The 23375-nt window shown below is 48.6% G+C and overlaps 4 protein-coding genes across 4 annotated transcripts; 1 reads left to right on the top strand and 3 right to left on the bottom strand.

Annotated features, from left to right (window-relative positions):
- Window positions 1–4661: 4661 nt before the first annotated feature.
- LOC131209450 (enolase-phosphatase E1) lies at window positions 4662–7120 on the top strand. Its single transcript, XM_058202524.1, has 4 exons — window positions 4662–5048; window positions 5111–5182; window positions 5290–5337; window positions 5408–7120. The coding sequence occupies exons 1-4, from the start codon at window positions 4709–4711 to the stop codon at window positions 6997–6999; spliced, it is 2052 nt and encodes a 683-aa protein (XP_058058507.1). The 5' UTR covers window positions 4662–4708; the 3' UTR covers window positions 7000–7120.
- Window positions 7121–7220: 100 nt separating this feature from the next.
- LOC131208605 (HEAT repeat-containing protein 5B) lies at window positions 7221–15503 on the bottom strand. Its single transcript, XM_058201403.1, is given in 11 exon segments — window positions 7221–7803; window positions 7913–7922; window positions 8016–8893; window positions 8972–9339; window positions 9412–9718; window positions 9721–9759; window positions 9806–10546; window positions 10613–11942; window positions 12715–12747; window positions 13039–13312; window positions 13543–15503. Coding segments are annotated over 11 exon segments (6309 nt in total). The 3' UTR covers window positions 7221–7435.
- Window positions 15504–20701: 5198 nt separating this feature from the next.
- LOC131207489 (putative glutathione-specific gamma-glutamylcyclotransferase 2) lies at window positions 20702–21375 on the bottom strand. Its single transcript, XM_058200104.1, has 2 exons — window positions 21202–21375; window positions 20702–21142 (listed from the first exon to the last, which is right to left on the bottom strand). The coding sequence occupies exons 1-2, from the start codon at window positions 21373–21375 to the stop codon at window positions 20702–20704; spliced, it is 615 nt and encodes a 204-aa protein (XP_058056087.1).
- A 516-nt stretch (window positions 21376–21891) lies between these two features.
- On the bottom strand, window positions 21892–22907 carry LOC131210597 (putative glutathione-specific gamma-glutamylcyclotransferase 2). Its single transcript, XM_058203868.1, has 2 exons — window positions 22585–22907; window positions 21892–22514 (listed from the first exon to the last, which is right to left on the bottom strand). Exons 1-2 carry the CDS (start codon window positions 22744–22746, stop codon window positions 22032–22034), a joined length of 645 nt encoding a protein of 214 aa, XP_058059851.1. The 5' UTR covers window positions 22747–22907; the 3' UTR covers window positions 21892–22031.
- Between the last annotated feature and the right edge of the window lie 468 nt (window positions 22908–23375).

Genomic DNA, 23375 nt, shown 5'->3' with positions numbered 1-23375 from the left:
TATTTTTCACAAACAATGTTCAAAAAAATTGCCACTATTCCATTTTTGAATGCACAGTTGGTGTATGTTAAGGGCCAGAAGCCCAAACTTAGGGGCTCATGCACTTCAAAAGTGATGCTTCTGTTCCATGATTGGATGTTCCGAACTGAACACTTATCGAACGGTAGCTTACTAAGCCAAACATTAACTGAGCATCCGAACATGATTGAAACGTCGGAAGAAAACGTCATACAAGCTGAGGGCATCCAGAGGCTACTAAGAATAGCAGTATTCTCAAATGAAACCTTCAGATAACACTCTATAATTATAGAGCATCGGTAATTCAGAAGTCTCCTCTAGGATTTTGCTAAATATCGTGTCTTATTGCATCAAACTGGCTGTCCTGTTTTGGTTGAGGTTGAGGTTGTATTCAAAACACCCTATACGACTTTGATGCGCCGTTATTGGTAATAAAGAAAATTAAAAAAATGATTATGTGGCACTTTTAGGAAAGCCGTTTGCATATCGGAAGCCAACCGAAATGGAGCACAAATAGCGCTCCACGCACCAGGGAACACAAGGTGTCCCGGTGCCTGGCTTGGGTTCCTCCTGAACAGCTCAATCATTTCCTGCCCCACAAACGGTACTGCGGAACCATGTTAGTCGCCCGCCATTCGAGTGGAACGCCAATCGATCGCGCGGAAGACCGACCGGCACTACAACGCCACGATCGCGCCACATATCCTGTTCCTTGTCGGGGTTTCCTTGAACCAAAACAGCATAAAAACGAGCCCCAAACCGAAGATGTCCGTCATCGGCAGTGCATGTGTGCGCTTCTATTGATTCAGTTTGGGCGCAGAATTTCCAAACCGCCAGCTCGCACCGTAGCGGGCCCACGAGTCTCATTACGCCAGGCCGGGCCAGGCCACCGTCTCACACGCCGTCAGACGGTGGCGCTGGTGGCGGGCTGCTGTTATGCATGAGGCACGCGAGCGCACCATGAACCATTAGCGTCGTGACGGGCTGCGTCCGAATCGGACGTGAGCTGAATTTCGCCCAACGGGCGAGCTGCAAATCTAATTTGGCAGGCAATTCAGTTCATCAAACCTCATCTCCTCAAATGCGTTGGCTGCGGGAGCCGTCTCGTTACAAAACATCCACATCCATCAGCCTCTACACGCAGCTGGCTCCTCTCCAGACACTCTACACTCTGTTGGCCGGGGCTTCTGTTGCTCTTTTTCGTTTTGCTTCTCGCTATTTTCAGATGAGCTATTACTTCACCCCGAGCCATGGCTATATGTTGTTTTTGTTTCAAAACTATGTGATACTCTTTTTCCACTCTAATGCCCTCAAATCAAGTGCGTTCGCGATCACTTGCTTCACTTACCGGCCGGCCTAGTGCCAGGGTCGGGCCAGCGCGTTTCCTTTTTATTAATTAATTAGCGTACTCGGTGAGCACACAGAGAATCTGCTGAATCCGATCCGACCAGGACCGACTGCGGAGGACCGAAAAGCGGAGGAAATGTTATGCGCGCGTACTGGGCCACGAAGCGGAGTGCTTCGGCCAGCTCGGAATGTGCACACCGACCCAAGAAGGGACACCACTCCGGGTGGGATCGTGCGAGGCGATTATTTAACGGACCCGCACCTTTCGATGACTCTGCACGTGAAACGCTTGCAAAAACGCTTCGCTCCAAAGCGGTCCTCGCAGCGGGACCCGAGCTCACGACGTGCGTGGAACGCGCGCACGCAGACTTGCTGAAATTGCTTGCTAATTAAAAGTTAATTACACGCGCAGCTCGCAAGCCCCACCATAGTGGTGGTGCGGCCGGTGCACGGTGACATATCGGGAGTCGGTGACATCCAAGAAAGGCGCCTTCCGCTGGGCAATTTTTGGAATCGCCACTTTTTACTGCCAACTAATGGAAGGCGACGGCGCGCCGAGCCTTCAGAATGGAACCGGTGGGGCGTTCTGGGTTGCATTAAACTCACCGCCGTCGATTTTACTTTCCGCCGTCGGGTCGTCGGCGGCGAAAGTGTTCTCACAGTGCTGCTGCTGCCACCATCAGCGTAATGCGTCATTAGACATCGGCCCCCCAAGGGGGCATCCCGTCTGTCACTATCATCAGCCGACGCCGCCGATCGATCTGGAAGCGATCGGCGATCGTGATCGCAGCCGGCGCTTAATCTCCTTCACTTACACCTTCGATAAGAGCCCGCCCGTGGTAATGGTCGCGCCGCCCGCTTCCGCGCGCCCTGCTAATGACTCCATTAGCTGCGCGCCCGGCCGGCCGGCCGGCGGTGGTGGGCCCAAATGGTGGGCTTTAATTTTTGAATTAACGGCCACCGCCACTGTCCACGGCGATAGAGAATCGCGCGAACACTCTAGAACCTTGCCGGAGGTGCTCGAACTGGGAGAGAACGCAAAAACGAGGCAGCCACGCCGGTGTCCACCAGTGCATTGGCCGGCCCCGGCGGTGGCGAGGCCAGCGAAAGCGAAAAAAATTAATTACTCTCCCACCTTGAACTGTCCCACCGTCCGCAGCATCCAGCGCGACACATCCCGGCGCCCCGCCCCGGCCCGGCCCGAGATTGAAATAGATTCCGCAGCTTTGCGTGCGCCGATCCTGGCGCGATGACTATTCGAATAGCTGGCTGGCCACCGTATGCTTCTGGCTCGCCGTGGTCGGCCCCAACGTTCGGTTCCACACGTACCAGTTCTGTCCTCCGCCCAAGCTCCGCGCCCCATTAACTGACCGTACTGATGGTTTATTGATGAAGAGCTTTCAATTATGTCATCCACGCTCCACGGTAGGTTCTTGGCACCGGAACCCCACGACCACAAACGTAATTGCCCGCGAGATGGCACCGGCGGGTGATTTATCTTCCGGACGCGCTGGCCGATCGGAATTTCTGCCATTCCCGCTGGAATTAAACGTTTCATTGTTGGTGTAATTGAATGTCTCGGGCCTCTCGGGTCACCGGGGGGGCTGCGGTGTGCATTACATAACGCCGCGCACGAAATGCACGATAAGCTTACGATAAACTGCACAAGGGTGTTAAACGGACTATGGAACTACGTTTTGTGCTGCCTGAGTCCGGTGAAGAGTACGAGAACGTGTCACGGTTAATTATGCGTCTAATTTTCACCACGATAGGAGCTCCATCGCTTACGGCGCTGGCATCGGCCTAGAACGGATGCACTCGATCGGGGCACTTCGATAGGAATTTATCCAGAGGAATAAATTCTCCAAACAAGACGCCTTAATAAAGCTGTCAGCTTTCGTTCGATGTCAAAACACTCGCCCAGAGAGTGCGTTCACCTTTGCGCGGAGGGCGGCCAAACTCTTTGGCTGGGTCTCGGGCCGGCCCTCGGGAGGCAAACCACCCCGGGGCCCGAGAACGCCCGACCGAAGCGACGGCCCGCCCGGGTGAGATGGCCGTCTTCTGGAGAAGTCACCCAACTGGAAGGCTGCATGGCTGAAATAAAGCTTAGTCTGAAAGGTGATATCATTTAATTAGCAGCAAGCAGCAAGCAGAAGAACTGCAGCATAAAATCCCGCCTGTCGGGAGATGCATCCGAAGAATGTGGCGCAGATGATTACTATAATTTGCATTCGGTTTTATTTTTTACCCGCACACCCGTACGTCTCATTATACGCTTAACTTTCGTTCCTTCGGAGCCGTGAACGTTTTGACACCTTCCGGTGTTGACCGGCAGAGGATGCCCGGCGGTTCGTTCGTTCGGATTCTGGCACGCGGTCATCCATCCCCAAGGAAAGGTCGCACGGGTTTTGATTCGCCAATCCCGGACTGTTGTAACAATGTGTTGGAATATACGCTCCCTGGCGGTATGATATCGGGACGGGCTGGGCATATCTCGTTGGCTGCAAACCAGAGTGACGAACATTGAAAATCGCCCCAAGAACCATCCCAATTACGGACTTAAAATCTGGACAGACATTTTAATAATACAGCGTAACGGGCGGCAATAGTCATCTTTTCGCCATACTTTGTACGCAATTCTTTTTGATCTCTTAGTTGTTATATGCGGAAGGCTACGATAACCAAAACATATAAAACCGAGAGAACGATTGAGCCGAACTACAAATAAGTTGGTATCGATAACATTGTGTAAACTTTAAGGCGTAAACCCGAGCGTAAATACTTTTTGCATACGCTTTGCTTACAAACAGAAGATAATTAATGTTCTTATTTGCCGGTATAGCAACAAAATAAAAAAAAAACAACAGAAAATAATATTCAGAAATCAATTAATTTCTCTTCTATTTCTATTTTCTCGGACCAAAAACACGTAAACACGTTTCACGTTTCGTTTTTATATTTTTGCTGCCACACGAAGCGTAAACGATTTGACATTGCAAATTAATTTTACGCTAGTTTTCACGCTTCGTGTAGCCGCCTTCGTGTAACGAATCTAACATGATCAGCTACAACTGTTTATAATTGGGTTTGGTCTAAAAAGAACTGTTTATATCAAAACAAATCTTTAAAACAATCGAGCAGCAATCAATTTTGCTCGAATTTACTCGAACGTTTATTCGACAGCTGTGCGTGAAAGGAGCCCTCATTTTAGAGTTCATCTGACATCGGTTTGTTTACGTTTTGCTTGTGAACCCTTTGCTAAGCTTTGCTACACCAGCGACCAGCGATAGCAAATATATTTATTAAACTCAATTAAACTGATAGCGCAAAAATTTGGTGCAAAATGCCGACGCAGAAGAAAAAAGGAAAGAAAACTAAAGAAAACAAGAGCGAACCGACAGCCAACATCAAGCAAGAACCGGAGGAGCTGAAACCCTTAGCTGAATACATCGAAGACCGTTTGCAACTTATCCGGCAAGTGTTTTCGTGCGTTAAACCGAAGGAAATCAAGTACCTCTTGCCGGATTTTCTGGAGGGAAAATCGAATGATGTTATCAAAGAACGATGCCTGGACGAGCTGCTCGGAATATCCACAAAGCGCTTACGCGCTATAATAACCAACACCAAGTGTCCCACGGACACAGAGTCAGATTCGGAAAACTCGGATGTGGAGAAAATCGAAGGTTCATCGGCAATAGCCAAATCGGCAATAGCATCATATTAAAGTGTCTATTTTTTATTTCAGAACACATATCGTTGGATGAAATTTCTTCCGACTCCGATGATGACACAAAACGTTCCAAACGCAGCAAAATCGGTAAGTGGCATCGGTTCATTATTCTTTGCAACACTTTTGCGCAACACAAACTTCCCTTAGTAATATTCATTTATTTTTTGTAAATCAATTCACATTTTACGTTGCAGCGGAAAATGCGAAACAAACGGATGCAAGAAATGGTGGCGGAGCAAAGAGTAAGTATCGTGTGTATGATCGAAACAAACCATTCACTCAATGACCAATGCTGTGCGTTTTTTGTCACAGGTGAAAAGGAAATGACGGTGCTTGAGTTGCTGGAACTGCAAGCGCGCGCTCGTGCGATTCGCTCTCAGCTGGCGCTCGAACCAATAACCAAGATAGAAATTGATTCCGAACATGAGGAAGAGCACGATCACCATGGGGATGTCGACACAGACGATGAAGTACAGCAGACCACCCGCAAAAGGGTGCCCCTGAAGATGGCTGCCGTCGAAGCTCCAGCAGCGGAAAATGGAAAACAACTCAAAACAGAAAATACATCCGGAGGAGAACAACCTCGTAGAGTGCGCTTGAAAAGAAACTTCCGCATTCGTCAGGTTGGCGAGGATAGCGACGATGACCAGGAATCGGTGAAAATCGTAGATGCAAAATCACCGGAGAAAACTGCCGAACCCGAACACGAGCCCGAGCCCCAACCGTGTGAAGAAGTGAAGGATGTGGACACAGCACCGGAGAAGGTGGAAACTGCTCCAGTGCCAGCGGATGCTGCAGAGTCACCTAAAGACAAAGAGGAACAACCTGAAGGACCGCAAGCCGAAACCGGAGAAGATGCTACAGAAAAATGTACTATGGAAACGGTGGAGGCAGTTGATGAGCGTGTCGATGAAAGCAATTCAAGGGAGCCGGATTCCGCCTCTGTCCCTGCCGTGGCGGTTGCAGTCGATGCTACCAGCCCGACAGACCCTAACGACGGACGCGAAAGTTCCCCGGAGGTAATACCGGTGGAACCGAGCCCGGAAACGCTTTGTATTTCATCCGATTCGGAAGAGGAACGTTTAGCCAAAAAGCGGGCCTCGATATTTGTCGATAATATTGAAGAACTCGACCGCCAAGCGAATGAACCACCGGAGGAGAATCCCGTGACCGAAGACACCGAACCGGAGGAGGGTGAGATTTCCGAGGAGGACGAAGAAGTTCTACCAGCCGAACTGGAAGCAGCTGCAGGGATGCCAGAAAAGACGACCGAAGAACAGGAAGGTTCCGAGCTTCAGCAGCCAAACGACAAATCCGGAACAACAGATGATAAACCAACTGAAGACGCTGTACCCGGCAGCACCACAAATGGCGACAAGGAGTCGGCCGTCCCGGAGACGACCGAGACCGAGATTCAATTGCTTTCCTCTGGCACCGAAGAGTCCGGTTCAGAAAGTGATGATTCGTCCGGTTCCTCCTCGAACGAAGAAAGCGAGCAGGAAAATAAAAACATCGAACCACCGAAAGTAGATCCGGCCGTGGACGACGCTGACATTGTGGAGATCCACGATTCGGGCGATGAAACCCTGCTGCTCGGCGATAAGCCGGTCGAAGAAAACCCGGAGGAGAAATCGTGGAATTCGCGCTGGTTGAGAAGCAATCGGGTGGCGAAAGTGATGGCTGCCTCCCGGTTAGGTAACAAGGTGCGAGAAAAGTTGAAGAAGAAAAAGCAGATACAGCAGGCGGAACAGCAACAAAAGCAGGAACAGGCAACGGAAGCAGTCGAAGCAGCCAAGCAGCAACCGGAGGCAGTTCCCGTCGTTGCAGAGCAGCCGTCTAATGTTGAAGTCGGCTCGGTTGAGCATTACCGGGAGCTGGTGGCGCAACAGGAAAGCAAAGACTAACAATGCTCGTTGTATATGCTACAGATAAACGTAGGAAAATATTCCTAGTAGGATCTGCCAGAGTTTTACGTACTATCAGCTGATTGCTACCCAAACTTTTGTGGATGATGTTGTAGCGGGACGGTCCCACTTCGCTAAACTATAAAATATGACCTTCGATCGAAATATCAGTTTCTGGGTTATTTAATACTTTATTTTCTTAACTAGTTGTTCGTCTATCATTGGAGGGGAAGGAAATTCATTTAGGAAGGAAGTGCACCCGAGAGTCGGATGATCTCTAACATCAATGCGCGGTTGTCCGCTTGGGTGAAACCCGTGCGGAAACGTGTTGTGGAGTATGGTTACATAAATAATACAATGTCCTAATGCACAGCGAATATAGGGACTCGAAGGGTAAGAAAGAGAGAGAAAGAGAGGAAGAGAGCACGAACACGCCCTAGGAGGCAAGGTTGAAGTTACTGAAATCCGTTTTCAGTTGTATCGTAGGCTTCTGCTGCTGGGCGGCACTGTTGCGGGCAGCCGCATTCGCTGCCTCACTCTTGCTCTTTTGTAGCGACGCATTCAACTGATTGCGCTTGATTGCGGCCTCGAGTTTTCGACGTAGTTCCGGTGCCTGCGCCATGAGCGTTTTGAACTCTTGCGGATACTTTGGGCCGATCTTCATCAGCCACTGGATGGCGTGATCGTTCAAAGCGGTCACGTACTTCGATTTGGTACGCTGTTGCTGCTGAACGCTCTGCAGCTTGTCCGAATCGTCCAGATAGTTGATGAGGATCGGTACCAACAGCGTCAGCATTTGTATCCCTGGTGAGCGAAAAGATAAAAACAATATTATTTATTATAGTAAAACACCACCAACACAGCAAACGAGGAAGATTTGTTTCAAAAACGGGAATTTTTGCATCACGTTTACCTTGCATTAACTCTTCTATGGCCGGTAAGTAAGCATTAACGACAGAGAGAGAGAGAAATTGTAACTGCCCCATTTTCAAATCGATTCCTGTCCCCTTACAAACCGAGAGACGATGGGCATACTTACGGTTCTGTGGTTCAGCAAGCGCGATCAGCGTTTCGACAGTTGTGATGCCCTCCAGCACCAGCGCCAGTTCGTGCTCGTTGGTCGGATTGCGGCTCTGCTCCGAGTAAAGCTGCTCGATCAGGCGTGGGGCCAGGGCATGAATGTACGGTGTGGACACCTTCAGTTCGCAGTTGGCAAAGAGTGATCGTATCGTTTGAATGCACTTTAGCCGCACCGCCGGCAAGCCACTTTGGAAGCACTGGCGGAAGTGGTTGATGCACGGATACTGCAAATTCGGGACCGAAACGACGGCTGCGGGTGAGTGTAGCAGGAAGACGGCGATCGCCAGCATCACCGTCACTTCGTCCAGTTTCGTCTCCTCGCACCCTGTCTTAGTGAGATCGATGATACGACCGAGTGCGCTCTGTAGCAGCTTGCGCCACTCGTCAGCAGATTGTGCGTGTTGCGCGTACCGATCAGTGGCCATCGTTTTCAGCAGCTGTAGCGCCGCTTGCACCACCGTCGTGCCGGCAATAATTGACTCATCGTGGACCGACTTTGAGGCCACTTCCTTGATGACACCAGTCGTTAGGTACAGGACCGTCGGCAGGATCGAGAGCGCACCGAGCGGTGAACAGAGCTTCGTGAGCTCGTTCAAGCTTTGCAGAGCGTTGGCTACCAGCAGACTACTGTCATCGCTCAGCTTGATCAGGCCGTGCTGGGCTTGGGCCATTTTGAGCTGCAACTGCTCGTTTGCCACACGCGTACTTTGCGATGGATTCATGGCCGGAATTTGACGTGCCAACAGGCACAGCACCACTTCCAGCACGGCATAGACCAACGATTTCCCTGGCAGTATCTCGCCCTCTTCTCCTCCTTCGCCCAGAAGATCGAGCTCAGCTTCAGTCGCGGCATGATCTTGTTCTTCCTCCACTTCACCTCCCCTATGGTTACCATTTTCACTTCCTGTGTCATCGTCCGCGCCACCATTGGCGGTTGTTCTGGCTTCCTGCTTTCCCCGGTCCAAACATTCGTTGGCGGCCGTGATCGTCTGCTTGAGGATCGCTATGCACAGAAACTGCACTTCGGCACTGTCGCGCGTTAGTATGAGGCGATGCAGCACGTTGCACAGTTCCACGGGAAGCGTCTCGTTGCGCATCAGCACGGACCGCGACCAGGTCGAGTCGAAGATCGTGTACAGCGACTGCAGACAGGCGATCACACAGTCGAGCTTCTCGTTCGTTCGGGTACTACACAGCGCCTCCATACAAATGCCAAAGATCAGGTGGAACCGATCCGCACTCAGGCTACCGTGCGATATCGTGGATGCCGTTGTGCCCATGCTTGTGCCACCGAGCATCGCCTTCGCGCTGCCACCCAGCACCATCGGGACATCGTTGGCGTTGGCCCTATCGTCCGCCTGCTCCGCAGACAGTTTCTGTTCGCCTTGCGTAAAACCTTCGGCCTTCAGCCAGAGGGCGGCCGCATACAGAATCGCGGGCCAGGAAATCAGGTAGTGCGGCTTCGACAAGTTCATTGTGTCGTTCGTGTAGAATGCTCCACCGTCGTGCGGCAACTGACTAGCATACTCAGCCGGCAGCGACAGCAACGCATAGTCCTTCAAAGCGGCCAGCCAATGCTTGGACAGATTTTCAAGCTCCGGTTGCACGAGCGACAGCAAGCTTTCTCCCCGACTTTCAAAGTCTCCAAATTCGTCGTCGAACGTAAGCCGATTGAATTCGCTCGTGACCGCCGCCGCCGCCGGAAGGGCCGTGGATGCCGCCGAGCAGAGCGTCTTGAGCATCTGACTAGCTGGCGCTTCGCCATGGCCGATCATTGCCATAATGTACACCTGGCCCCAGGCCTTCAGGATGCTCAGCTTCTCGAGCGTGGCCATGCTTTCGTTGTACAATTGCGTACTGTTGGTGCGGCTGTTCAATTTGCTCAGATTCGACACGAGCAGCTGGTGAACGCGCCGCAAATCGTTCAGATCGCGTGCCACTCCGGAACCAATCCACGCGCTGCACACCTCACACGCGGCCGCCGTCACGTGCGAAGGGGTGTCCTGTGAGAAGGCAGGGCGCAGAGCTGCACCAACCTGTGCTTGAAACTGCTCCAACAGTAAGTGGCCCGGAAACTCGGGCTCCGGGACGTGTGCGAACTTATCGATCACTTCCTGGAGCGTCTTAAGACCCTCCAACCGCAACTGGTCGGAGTCGCTGGTCGCCGCCATAAACGCCATTCGGATCAGATCGGAAAGGTGCAGCACGAGGAAATCGCCCCGTGATTTCGTCATCTGCTGCTCCTTGGCACTCACCAGATCGAAGTGATTCGCGCCGGCACTCTCACAGCTGGCGATCACCTTCCTCACGCACTCGGCCGCAAACACTCGGGTCGGCCAGCGTGGCTGTACGGCCGGATGAGTCGCTTGATGATCTTCTGCGTGAAACTCAATATTGTCATCATCGTCATCGTCATCATCGTCGTCGTCATCGTGATCGGCACCTTCGCCAGAAGCACCCGCCGCGGCTACACTCGCATCCACTTTCCCTTCCTTTCCACCGCTTGCTCCAGAGCCTCCTCCGGCATTACCACCACCGACCACAGCTTCCCCTGGTGCCGACGAGTCGGACGCGACAGTTAGCACGTTCTTGCACATACTCAACCACTGGGACAGATTGTCGGCCGCCAGGATCTGCAGCATCGAGGTGATCGTGTCGTGAATGTTACGAATCATCTCACTGTCGCTCTCAGTGTCCAACATGCCGAACAGTACACCCGGCAGGCCGTAATCGGATAGGGCGTACCGGTCCTCGTCGCTCACCAGATTGGCCGCATGCTCGCAAACTTCCTTCGCTTCGCGCGTCGTTAACTGGCGCAGACAGGAAACGGCCGCCTTCCGGAGCATCAGATAGTTACTGCTCAAATTCTGGCACAGGTTAGGAACGAGTGTGGATAGGTTGACGTGACGCGGTGCGAATAGATGCAATTGCTGGAGACATCCCGTAGCCTCCGCTTGCACCAACGGATCCGAGTGCGCTTGCATGATTGCGGCAGCACAGAGAAACGAGGAACGGGCAGTACAGACGGACGTCGAGTTGCCCTGCAGTTCGGGACCGATCGTGGTGATCAGTGCACTCAGCACGCGCCCAATGCACTGATGGACGTCCACATACGACTGAGGAACTGTCAGCAGGAGCTTCAGCGCCAGCGAAAGGGACGGTTCTACGTAACCGCGGAACATTGGCCCACCGGAGTCGGCAATCAGTGAAAGGGCGTACAGTGACCACACCTGCACCACGGGCGAACTGCCATCCTGGGCCAGTGCGAGTAAAATAGACACGCTCGTGTTCAGATGCTGCGACGAGCCCATGCCACCAACGTAACGATGCAAGCAGCCGAGCGCCAACGAGTGACCGGTTCGTGTAACAACATCGCGGGCTGATTTCAACCGATCGAAACTGGTCTGTGCCAGCTCGGCCGTGATTCGTGAATCGCCGACCACCTGCGCGATCCGACCAAGTGCTTCGCCCGCCGCACAACGCAAGATCGGATTCGAACTCGTCAGCGCACCAATTATGAGGTTCGTGGCACTCTTGCGAACATCGTCCTGCCCGATGGCTGCCTTCGTTTCGGTCAATCCCTTCAGACCGCTCAGCAGCGCTGTGAAGATGTTCATTTGTACCGCCTCCTGCCGAGAGCTTTTCGCGTGCTTAATGCACTCCCCGAAGTGTTCCAGCATCTGCAGTCGGTGCTTGTTGGCCACCTTGGGGAAGATCAACCCGAACAACGTCACAGACATATCGATGACGGCCACCCCTAGCGGTAGTGGACCCGGACACTGTTCAGTTGCCGCTATCGCACGGTACAGGCAGCAAGCATCGTGCTCAAGTGCTCCGGAACCGGCCGCACTGTTGGGTTGCAACTGAAAGTATAAAAAACGTATCTATGTTAATAATCCATGCGACTATCCATTTACTGATTTTTGCTCTGGGTTGCACTGTGGTAAAAGCGCCGTCGTACTAGGAACAATACCACACGCTATGGAGGATTAAGGGCAATGAATCACTTAAAGCAAGCATCTGAGAAAAATAATCATGAAATTGTGTCAAATGTAATATGATAATATGAATGGTTGCGATCGCTAGTGCGAAAGAATAATTGAAACGATTAATGAAAATCAAAACAAAAACTGGCAAACGAAATACCAAGTATAATCAGAAAAATTTAGTCATTTTAATATCATAATTAGATTACTTCAGCGAACCAGCTCAGTGAAAAAGATTTTAATAAACCATAATAAAATTGACCTTGCCAAATTAGATAGGGAATCTATCATCCTTCACTAGAACTAATGTAAAATCAAAAGTTGGAACCAAATATCAAACCAACTAACGAAACGTGAGAAGAATTAGTTAAAAGATAACACTGTTAGAATCGCCAATTCAATCTCAAAATTAAGTAATAATTATTGTCTGCTGATTCCTAATAAGTGATCAATCATTTAAATCAGAAATGAACTATCCATCAACACAAAACACGGATACCAGCAAACGAAAGATAGTAAAAAATGTGATCAATGACAAGTGATTAAAATGAAAGAAAGATATCCAGAAAGTGCTGTTTTGATTGGCAGAGGTCGGTTGGATTTTCAAGCATTCACAGGCCACTAAAAAAACCAGGAATTTCTCACTTACGTAGTCACCGTCCGCCTTACGGTTCGGTTCCATCTATTGGGCACAACATTCACATACAATATTCGCATAATCATCGGTGCGATTGTAAGGAGGCAAACATTTACACCGCAACCGCAAGAGCGACGTGCGGTTATTGGAGAAGGAGAAGGGAAAAGAATTATTTCGAAAGAGCTTCGGTACACTCATGCTCGAGCGAGATGATCATTCCCGGTATCTGCATCACCAAGGACGTTGGCGTATTCGAGAGTACCGGCAAGTGATTCTCTCGGAAAAGTGTCCTTTCCAGCTCAGAAAAGCCATCTATAGTCTATACGTTGTACTCACCTGATCTTCGATCGTGCGATGATCGGTGTCCTGCAGCCAGGTTCCCAGAATGATCGAATCATTACCGTGGCACATCTGGCGGAGGAACGAAGTGGTAGTATTGGCCGGATTCTCCGTTAGGGTAAACTCTGACACCAACATGCGCAACAGATGGGTATAGGACGATTCGAGGGCGTTTGCCGGCAGCAGGGCAAGAGTTTCGTACAACCGCAAGCGTACCATTGCCGTCGGAGCCTTCAAATGTTGGCCGTAATTTTTTAACACCGACGTTATGCTGTAACAAAACGAAACGAATGCATTCAATCTTTTGTCAATTCAATCAATACTTTACGTTTGACGTTATTTGATTTTAATTTGATGCGAATGCATTTCGTAGAATATTTGTGTGACTACTACCACCGTAGTGCATTGTTCCTGTACAATGCATAAGCATAAGACCGCCAATCTCGCCTAAGTTAATCCGAACTGCAATGCCCTATGGACTATTGAAAAGTTGATACTCACTTGATAAGCATCGCAAGAGCGCTTTCGATAGGTGTTAACAGACGCCGCGTTATGTCGTCGGTTACCAGTTCGGGGCAGTGAAGCAAAAAACTGTGCATCACAGACAAGGCACCGGCTCGACCCTCCAGCGTAACCTGCCACGTAAACGCATCACCGCGTGCCTTCTCCGATTCAAGTTCCTTGGTCGAGCGAGGAAAAGCGTTGCGCCACAGTAGCAACATCCTCGGCAGTAAACCCTTCACCACCGGTACTCCGAGCGTCATTATTGCACCAATTAGCAGCCATCCGGCCTGTGTCCGATTCAACGACAGCCGACTATTTTGACTCGCTGTTCGCAGCAGTTCCTCCGCCGTGTTGAAGATGACCTTTCCCCGGGTATGCGGTATCCCCAGCGGTGAATGGCGCACTCCGCCAAGTACTGCCGCCAGAGCGCCGCTGTACCCGGAAATGGCATCCGGCGATGTGCGCATCTTCTCTATCGCTTCGATGAACCGATCGATTAGTGGCGTAATTTGACTTGGGACGGCCACGCAAACACACCGCAAACACCATGCAGCCGCCAATCGTGCTGCCATACACGGGTGTATGAGGACGGCACAGATGGCGTCAATAAAGTTGAGCGAATGATCGGCAAGCAAATTCTGGGCTGTGGTGCCTAACAGTAGCACCAAGCTGCCAAGTTCTTGCAGCGCGCACACGAGCAGATGCTGACTGAAGAGCGTCTCCTGATTAGAATCTTTAGCGTTCTCCGGGTTGAAGTCGATCGAGTTCATCTGCTTCGCGATCAGATGGATCAGCTCTTTGCAGGCGGACGATTGTGCTTTCTCGCCCAGCATCTTGCCGATTACCGAGCGCAGGATAAAGTTGATACATTTGCGCGAGTAAACCGCATCCACGTGCGAAGAGGCCGCCTTCGGGTTCGCTACCAGGTCAAGCACGTGCACCAGAAACGGTTGCAGATTGCGCTCCAACCACAACCCTCCCATTGTCTGCACAAACACGACATACGCGTGCGTTACGCCGACGCGCACCTCACGGTTTACTCCCGAACTGCCTTTAATAATCTCTCCCGTTCCTTTTAGGAACGATACACCGCCACGCAAAAAGCCGGACATTAGCACACCAAGCGCTTCATCCAGCGAGACCGGTCGCAAGGATTTCGTACTCGACGCCGAAGCGGTCATGCTGCTAAAATTGCGCAAACTTCCGTTCTGTGTGCAGGCAATCAACGTCCCCAGTAGCTTCGCCACGGCGCACCGAACCTCGTAGTTGCAACTGTCGAACGCCCGGAAACACAGAGACGCCAAACTTTCCAACTCGCTCGTGTACAGGAATGGGGCATGTTTCGTCATCTCCAGCAAACAGTTTGAAGCGGCCACTCTGACGGCCATCACTCGATCGGTCAAGCAGTAGCGCACCGCTTTGTAGATGTCCTTATGCACGTTCACGATGGCCGAACCCATGCCGGCACAAACTTTCTCCAACGTGATCATAATCTCAATACGGGACTGAGATTCGGCATTCTTTAGCGACTTGAGCAGTATCTGGACCGTTTCCTCGTACGAACGGCCCATCATGCGGCCCAGCTTCTCGTACATACAACCGACGACGCAGATCGCGGCCAGTCGCGTCGGTAGGTAGCTGGGCGAATCGTCCTTGTTCTTTAGGATGTCGTTGCACTTGTTAACCGTTTCGAACAGCAGAAACGTGTCACCGACAGAGAAGAGCGTGGCCAGGCATCTGGCGATCAGTTTACGTGTTGGCGGCCCAGGCGAACCCTGAATGTGCTGCGTCAGCTGCTCTACCAGCTTCTTCTGGCAACCCTTAATGTCGGACTTTTGGGCCGCCACCAGCACCTTATCGAGGAAGCGCAACCACTCGAAGATAAACACCGGACGTTTCTGTTCCGGTATCTGGGCGAGAGCATCCTCGTTAAGCGTTAAGCTGTGCGATAGTTCCATTGTGGCGTTTTGATGATCGGCTTCCTCCTCCGGGTCGTATTCGTCTTCGGGCGACTCTGCTCCGGGCGTTCGCTGCTGCAGTGGAGGAAAGTGTTTCAACGATAATGACGCCGCGTCGCGAATGTATCTAAAATTGAAGCAGAAACAACAAGAAATAAATTAATCTGATTTTTATCATCAGCACTGCGCCGAAAAACAAGTAAACGAAATGGATTCACAACGAAATTGTACCGATTAATGTTTGATACGGAATGAATGAGACACACCGCGTGTGTCCATGCACTAGTCAAATTTATTTATCAAAAATATTAAGTTCAAGTATCCAATAATTTATCTTTCGTGTAATGTTATGAAAATATGTTCCAAGAAATGGTGATTCCGTTTCGGTGCCCACGGAATGGGATGGTTAGACGCTCAGCGCCAAAGGAAGCCTTATAAGGTGTTTAATGGCCAGCAACCTTCCATATATTGACCCCCAGAGGTCCAACGGCAGCCATACCGCCACACTAGCAACTATGGACCGCAATGAAATGTGATCTCATCTCGAGAAGCCGGTCTCACATTCGTGGGATGTGATTTTCAAGGTTGTTAGATATCGGAAAAACCAAAAACCAAGTCCGACCGGCAAAGCATTTGATAGGCCGGCCTTATTTCTCGTTAATGGGTTGAGAGTGAGAATGAATGATCCAATTCTTCCCTGCAACCATCATGGCCGTTAGAGTGATTACCGTATCACTTCGCAAGCCTCCAGAATGACATTAGAACCGTCCTTAAAAAAACACACAGAAAAAGATATCCTACGACATATGACACCTCCGGCTTGGTTCCCATGGATGTTAGGGCAGGCCGAACATTCAGCCATCCATGAATTGTTACTCCACGCACCAACACCGAAAATTAACCAACGGATTTGTGCGTGGTGTGATGCCCCACGGAGCTGACCGAGAAACAAAAAGCAATTATAGGATTCATTCGAGAACATTTACCGAAACAGTGAGAGATTTTCGATGTGTGCCATCACTTAAAATAGCGGTCGAAATCCGGCTGGAATCTCGCGAACCGTTATTTTTTGCGCGCACGTTGGTCTCACTCCTTGCAGAACCGTTTAAATGTCGATGAGTTTACCAATCCATTGGCACTGACGTATTTGGGGTTTTGAAATGTTTTCCACTTTAAACGCGTGTTGTTGACCAAAACATTGCTAGTTTTGCTATGCGATCGCAAAACAAATGAAGAACAAACGTATTTTCTTCACGAAATGGCCATCAATATCAAATAAAGGATCACGTGAAGTTTCATCACTTTCTTTTTATCCCTTCCCATTCACCAGGACTGATCCAGCTAACAAAAGTATCGACTTCGGGTTGATTCCGAAACAACCGAAACAACCACTTTAGATAGCAGACCACCTCACGAAGCCGATCTGGATTAAAGGTTCCTTTAAAAAACCCTCGCGGGTCAGGAACGCGCCTTTAATGCTCTGAACGAAATAGCAAAAAAGGAAATACAGTAACGCGGTTAAAGAAAAACGGACGGAACCGGTTGGTCATCACGCGACACCGGTCCGGGAGAAACTGACGCAAGCAAACTCGTCCGCTCCTGGCACACACCGGCTCTGGGCCGGCAACTGTGGAAAACTGGCCACGGTGCATTATTACCGGTTCGTCGCTCTCCGACGTCGTACGACGTCGAAAGCATAAACGAGGAGCTGAGCTGAAGACCAATGCTGCGGCCAACAAGGCCTGCACCGCAACGCGGGCGAAGAGAACGTCTACTGCTGATGCTGATGCCGGCCGGGGAGTCGAGACAAGAGAAGGCACATCGCTAGCCAACCATCGACCCAATAAAGCTTTCGGCGGGTTGCCTCCTTCTACAGGTTTTTTTACTATTCTTATCCAGCCCGCGTTTACTTCCTCTCTGTCCCTTCCGAAGACACCGAACGTCCGAACGTCGTGTCGAACGCGCCGCGAACCTTTTCTTCCTGCTGCGTGCGTAGGAAAGTTATCGTAATCAGCACTTTTGGGGGTTGTGTAACAGCATGGTCCGGTCGGTCGCCCATTGCTTCACCCCGCGAGGAGTGTGATTAATTATATTTCGTTTGTGACCACCGTTTCTCGCCGCTGGACCGCTGTGTTTGCTTCGGTATTTAACCAAATTACCATTTATGTGTAGCAACTGTCGAACACAGAACGGAGTGAAACAGTTTCACACCTGTTTTTTTAAGAGATGACGAAAATATCAAGCGCTTAGCATACCACCCTAGGATTCGAGTCGTTTAGCACCCATGAAAAATTGACCCCAAAACTTAGCATTACCCATAATATCTTTTGTATTAATAAGGACCAATTACCGTGTTTTTTATACAAATATACTCAGTCGTTTCGAAAGTCATAAATGCGAAACACACTGTAGGATGAAAGCCATCGATTTTCACTTTGTTTTTCTTCCTTTCTTTAAGAATCCCGTTGTCGGGTAATGGCACTCCATCACGGAAGTACAACCGTTTCTAGATGGTTAGCTTTAATCCATTCCATTGCTCCCTGCTTCGGTTAGTGCTTCGCGCACGCTATCATACTGGCTCTAGGGATTCGCAGCATCCGACCACCGACAAGGGTCTCCTACCACCAGGACACCAGCCGTACCGCATACCCTGACCATACTACGACGGACGATTGCCGATGTTGCTAATTTAACGATCCTTTGGCATCGTTTCGGCCGTTTGTCTGTCTGCCAAACAAACCATAAAGGACGACTGACGCCGTCCAGTCCTGTTTTAGGGCCGGCGTCTTTGTAGAAAAGTGAAATTTTGTATTTTTTGCATACGACAGGGCCACCAGCAAATTTGTCGCAGGCGGGAATTGTACCTTTTGACAAAAGGAATGGGGATATTTCAAAAAGAAAACTAAAAATTAAACTGCATCTATCGAAGCGTTATGGGTGATGATTTGAATGGATGTAGAAACATTTAACGGTTCAATGCCTCCACGAGGGAAGAATCGAATAAAGCAAAAAGAATAGAAAAATGTCAATATTCATTTTCCTTGCCTGTCATACAATATGTTTGCTTTGATGATTGAAGTTAAGAAGTTAAGACAAAAGCTCAATATAAAATGTTAATACTGCAGTAGTTCAATCGTGTTGATAAGAATGTCAAATTATCAAACCACATTTTTAAAAAGCTCAGCTGTTTTGCTGCAAAGAAAATTGCTTCTTTTCATATTGTTCACCAAATTATGTATGACTTTCCATATTTCGCAACAAATCTCTTTTTTTCTTTAAGGAATGAAATAAATAATGCTGTCAATGCCAGATGCGGGACACGATCGTCTATAATTTGGTCAAATTTAAAAATATATATATTATAGTCACTATAACCCATGTCGTGTGGGTTGAGATTTGAAGGTTGAAGTGGACGATCGATTAATAACATCTTCAAATCACTGTTCAAGTCGCTCCATGTTGTTAAACAATCCATCTTATGATTGCATATTCTATGCGGCATATGAAAACTTAACAGCTTTCAAGATGATATGGTTATTTTTCTAGCACCTGGAAGGGCCGTTTTGAAGAATCCTTTTTGTTTCATATCACGATCATAGTTCCAGCTCTAGACCTAGTGAACCGGAGTCTTCTACCGTCGTAATCTACAAAAATCTTCCCAAAATCTTGCGAAATTCAAAACACATGCTTGAAAAGATCAATTCCATAGCATAATATTTATGAGATATCGTTGAGGGTGCAAAAGGGAACCGCTCACTCACACCCAATAAAAAAAAGTAATAATAAATCTCAAAATTGCAGTTCCCAAAAGATCATCTCAAAAAAGGACTGGCGAGAGAATCGATCTCAGTCTACACTCATTTTAAGGCTTCTAAAGAATCAATTGCAATGCATTACGAACTTTTGATTGTAGACCATCAAATTTAAATGAAGAACTTTACGAATGGTCAACATTAGTAGCCATTGGTTATTCCAAAACTTTGAACTATGGTGTGTTTAACTGAAAAAAACGCATTTCAAAGCTCCTTTGAATAGCAAAACTTTTGCTAATTTTAATGCCGTACATATTTCTATATCCAGTTACATTGGCAGTATACGAATACAAACAACACTAATTGGGCATTTTTAGTAACGTAGCGCCTATTCAATGCACTTTTCCATTTTGAAGGAAATGGGTGGCCGTATTGGTTCCGCACAAAATGGTTTATTGGACATAGCTCTGTCGTTGCTATCGTGCAGGTTGTGCTTCCTTTTCGGGCACTACCGATGAAACGGATCACGATTTGACCGATTGGCCATACCACCTACACAACACCATACCCGGCGGCCAGCGCTGTTCGGGGCCGTGAAACACACTATTGCACAAACGGACACGCACACGGTCCAACAACAGCCGTCCTCCGATTGTTGCTCAACGACCCACGAATGGTGGCGATGATAATTTTCGCTCTACCGCTCATTCACAGCCGTTCCGCTCGGCGCTCCCCTGTGTCCGCAAAACGGTGCAGGAACAATAACGAAACCGAATCCGAAAGACTACTATCGAAAAAGAAGCCGCGAATGAGCAACCATTCCCTATTGCTCGTGACCGACTAGAATCGAAATCACTTCCTCGCGCACCCGGAACACGGAGCGTGCGTGCGTTGAGAGACCATCGAATGGACCTTTCGGCGAAAAAAAAATTCACTGCGTGTACGCACAAAAAACACGCACATGAAATGATATCATCGGAAATGGGTCACTGCCGATAGGAGAGTGCAACGGAGAAAAGAATCACCGCTGGGCGAGCACCGTAAACGATGGTGGCCGAATTTCTTCACTGCTAACACCAGGGCCGCACGCAAATCGAAGCGACTTACTTTGTTCACTATTCCGACATGATTTGCACGTAGCCCAGCTGATTTTGGCAAACACTTTTCCGTAGACGATCGCAGGAAACTTCTTCCACTTTTTGGCCAAACAACATAGGCAGACGAAAATTCGCAGCTGTCAGCCGATGATGCGTCACTGACGGTTGTGCCCAGGTGGTGAAACGGAAACCTGCGGTAGTTGGCTCCGTCGAAGGTTGCTTTGACGTTTGAAAAGTTCGTTATTATAAGTGTGGTTTAATTTAATATAATAAAGTTTTTATTGCACAATTCAGCAGAAATTGATTATAATTTATCCATTGCGTTTGTGCGTTTCGCGTCAATTCGCGTTTACTGTTTGGTATATTCCTCCCCCTGCGGATCACGACTCAAAAGCAGTTTTTCCAGATCGAACAAATGATCGTCCTGTTCGCCTGGAAACAGTTGACGCATCGCATCGGCCAGCCTGTAGACATAGGCAGGATTCGTTCCACTCTCCCCGGCAGCTCCAAGAATCTGCTCAGCAATCGTTTCCAGTGTATCGTCCTTACCGACAAAAGTAAGTTGGTCCGCCGCTACCGCAAACAGCTGAATGGGCAGCGGATCGTTGGGTTGTTGCGAGTCCGAAGGATAAGTGTAAAATTCCACACGGTAGCGTTCGTAGCCGACCGTTTCACGGCATCTCAACATCTCCAGTACGTGGTGCTTATCTTGCACCGCGATCCGATAACCCACACCGTACACTTTACATTCTGGGTTCCCGGAATAAATCAAAGTAACAACGCGTCCTGGCTGCTGGAAGAATAGTGCTATCGGTTGTTTCTGAAGAACATCCGCGTCAGTGCACTTACATTCTCCGGGGTTCCACGATGAAGTACGCTGCTCCGAAAGAACCTTCGCTGAAAACCTTTTACAAACCCTTTCTGTTTTTCCAAGTACGGAAGCAAAGAATCGGCTTTCCACAACAACGAACCGAATGCAAATATCCAAATGTCCTCCTGCTCCTGGCCAGAATCGTGTTCCATACAAATATTGTTGAGAAACTTTTCGTATACTAACTTGCTCTGTTCGATTGTGGTTTTTGTTGTGCACTATGAATCATTCGGTTCGATCCTGCACACCACTCAGCACTAAACATTCACTTCGCAGGAATTTGACGCTGCTAATCTAAAAAATCTCTGAAAGCTAATCTCTGAAAGCTAATGAAACGCATGATTGATATTTGGAGCGAAGATATTAGACCCTGCCACGCAAATGACGTTCCTTTTAATTGGACGGTTTTTTGTTGCATGCCCAATTTAGCACCGAGTCTCAATATTTCACAACCAATTGTCCAATCATACTTGAAAGTTAATTATTTATGTGAATGTTTCAGCACAGTGTCGTGTATTTTTATATGCGTTACATCGTCGATCAAGCATAAAAGAAATCTCATCAGATCACAGTTGCACTCTACAGTGAACTTTGCTAATGATGCAACTCTTGCATAGTTCTGTTAAAATTATCATTAAAAATTTTATTATTGATTTCTATCTTCACAGCATATTATTACTTCAGGATGCATCGCTGTTATGATGAGAAAGTATCTTAATAAGAGCTCTCAATCGATGTTTTTTTATCGATCCTAATTCGGGCCAACCATGTGCTGCCTGCAGCATACTTTTGTGTGTTCTCGATTTTGTTATCCTTCCTTGCTGAGCTCCGATCGGTTTACGTCGATTTCCTTCAGCCTTTCGCTCTCCAACATCACCGGATCGCGCTCCAAAAGCAAACGTTCTAGATCAAACAAATGATCGTCCTGTTCGCCTGGATACAGCTGACGCATCGCATCGGCCAGCTTGTAAACGTACTCAGGATTCCTGCCACTCTGGCCAACCGCTCCTAGGATTTGCTGGGCGATCGTTTCCAGTGTATCCTGCTGACCGGCAAAAGATGGGTTTTCGTGTGTCGCTACGTACAGCAGAATGGATTGAGGCTCGTTCAACTGATTCTGATCCAAGGGGTACGGATAAAAGTCAACCTGATAGCGTTCGTATCCATTTTTTTCCCGGTGATCAAGATGTTTCAGTACGTGTTGCTTATCCTTCGCCGCGATCCGGTAACCCATACCCCACACTTTTGCTTCCGTGTTTTCCGAATGGATCAAAGTAACAACTCGCCCGGGCTAGGACAAACAAAAAGTTTGAGTTGTTAGTCGGTGGTACTCAATGGACAGGGTTTAGATTTATACCTACTTTATCAGATGTTCCCCGGTGATCAGTACTATTTTGAAAGAACCGCCGCAGGAATCCTTTTATGAAACCTGTTCGTTTTTCCACGAAGGGAAAATCTGCTTTCCACACCAATGACCCATATCCGAAGATCCAGATGTCTTTCTGGTCTTTGTTCTCCTCCATTGAATACAGCCGCAATAATACGTTCAGCCTCGACGATCCAATACGACTATAGGGTTAACAGGCAACTAATTTTGCGTGCGTCAATTCACACAATTTGTTGCCTTTGGAAGTAAAATGGTGCGTTGCTTCGGAGACAATCACAGTACATATCGATCTGCTCTGTGAAATGCGAACGCGAACAATGGAATGAACAGCTGCAAAACAATTTGTTGACATTTATAGCGCGGCATTTGACAGCGCTATCACGCTATAAAAAACCATCATTTGCAGCCGATTCACAACACATTCGCCAAATGTGAAATTTTCTCGTTGAGTGTTGCTTAGATTTCGACATAATGTTCATATTTTTCCCAAATTGTGATCGTTTATACGATCCTAGTCAGTTGCCTTTACTATACCCAAACGGCACATGACTTAAATTTGAAAATAGTTAATTTTTGAACATTAACGTTTCTAGCAAAATTTTAACGCTACGAGACCTATGCTATTTGAATTGGCCTCATCAACTCTTTTACTCGAATGCAGCTAAAATGAAAAATATATATATTTGTATTGTAACAATGGTTTCAGAAACACGTCCAAGCAATCTCGAAGCAAAATTAAAGTGGAAAGCGAAGTGGATTTTTCTC

Source organism: Anopheles bellator, chromosome 2, assembly GCF_943735745.2.
Source record: "Anopheles bellator chromosome 2, idAnoBellAS_SP24_06.2, whole genome shotgun sequence".
NCBI classification, from domain to species: domain Eukaryota; kingdom Metazoa; phylum Arthropoda; class Insecta; order Diptera; family Culicidae; genus Anopheles; species Anopheles bellator.
Note: the sequence above shows the minus strand (reverse complement) of the source record. Positions and strands in the feature narration are given on the sequence as shown.

Bases quoted from the DNA above. Each gene is read 5' to 3' on its own strand.
- LOC131210597 (XM_058203868.1), bottom strand. From the start codon at position 22,746: ATGGAGGAGAACAAAGACCAGAAAGACATCTGGATCTTCGGATATGGG. The intron at 22,515-22,584 runs GTAGGTATAAAT...TGTTTGTCCTAG, and splicing joins ACCGGGGAACATCTGATAAA to CCCGGGCGAGTTGTTACTTT.
- LOC131207489 (XM_058200104.1), bottom strand. From the start codon at position 21,375: ATGGAACACGATTCTGGCCAGGAGCAGGAGGACATTTGGATATTTGCA. The intron at 21,143-21,201 runs GTAAGTGCACTG...TTCTTCCAGCAG, and splicing joins ATCGTGGAACCCCGGAGAAT to CCAGGACGCGTTGTTACTTT.
- LOC131209450 (XM_058202524.1), top strand. From the start codon at position 4,709: ATGCCGACGCAGAAGAAAAAAGGAAAGAAAACTAAAGAAAACAAGAGC. The intron at 5,049-5,110 runs GTTCATCGGCAA...TTTTTATTTCAG, and splicing joins GGATGTGGAGAAAATCGAAG to AACACATATCGTTGGATGAA. The intron at 5,183-5,289 runs GTAAGTGGCATC...TTTACGTTGCAG, and splicing joins TTCCAAACGCAGCAAAATCG to CGGAAAATGCGAAACAAACG.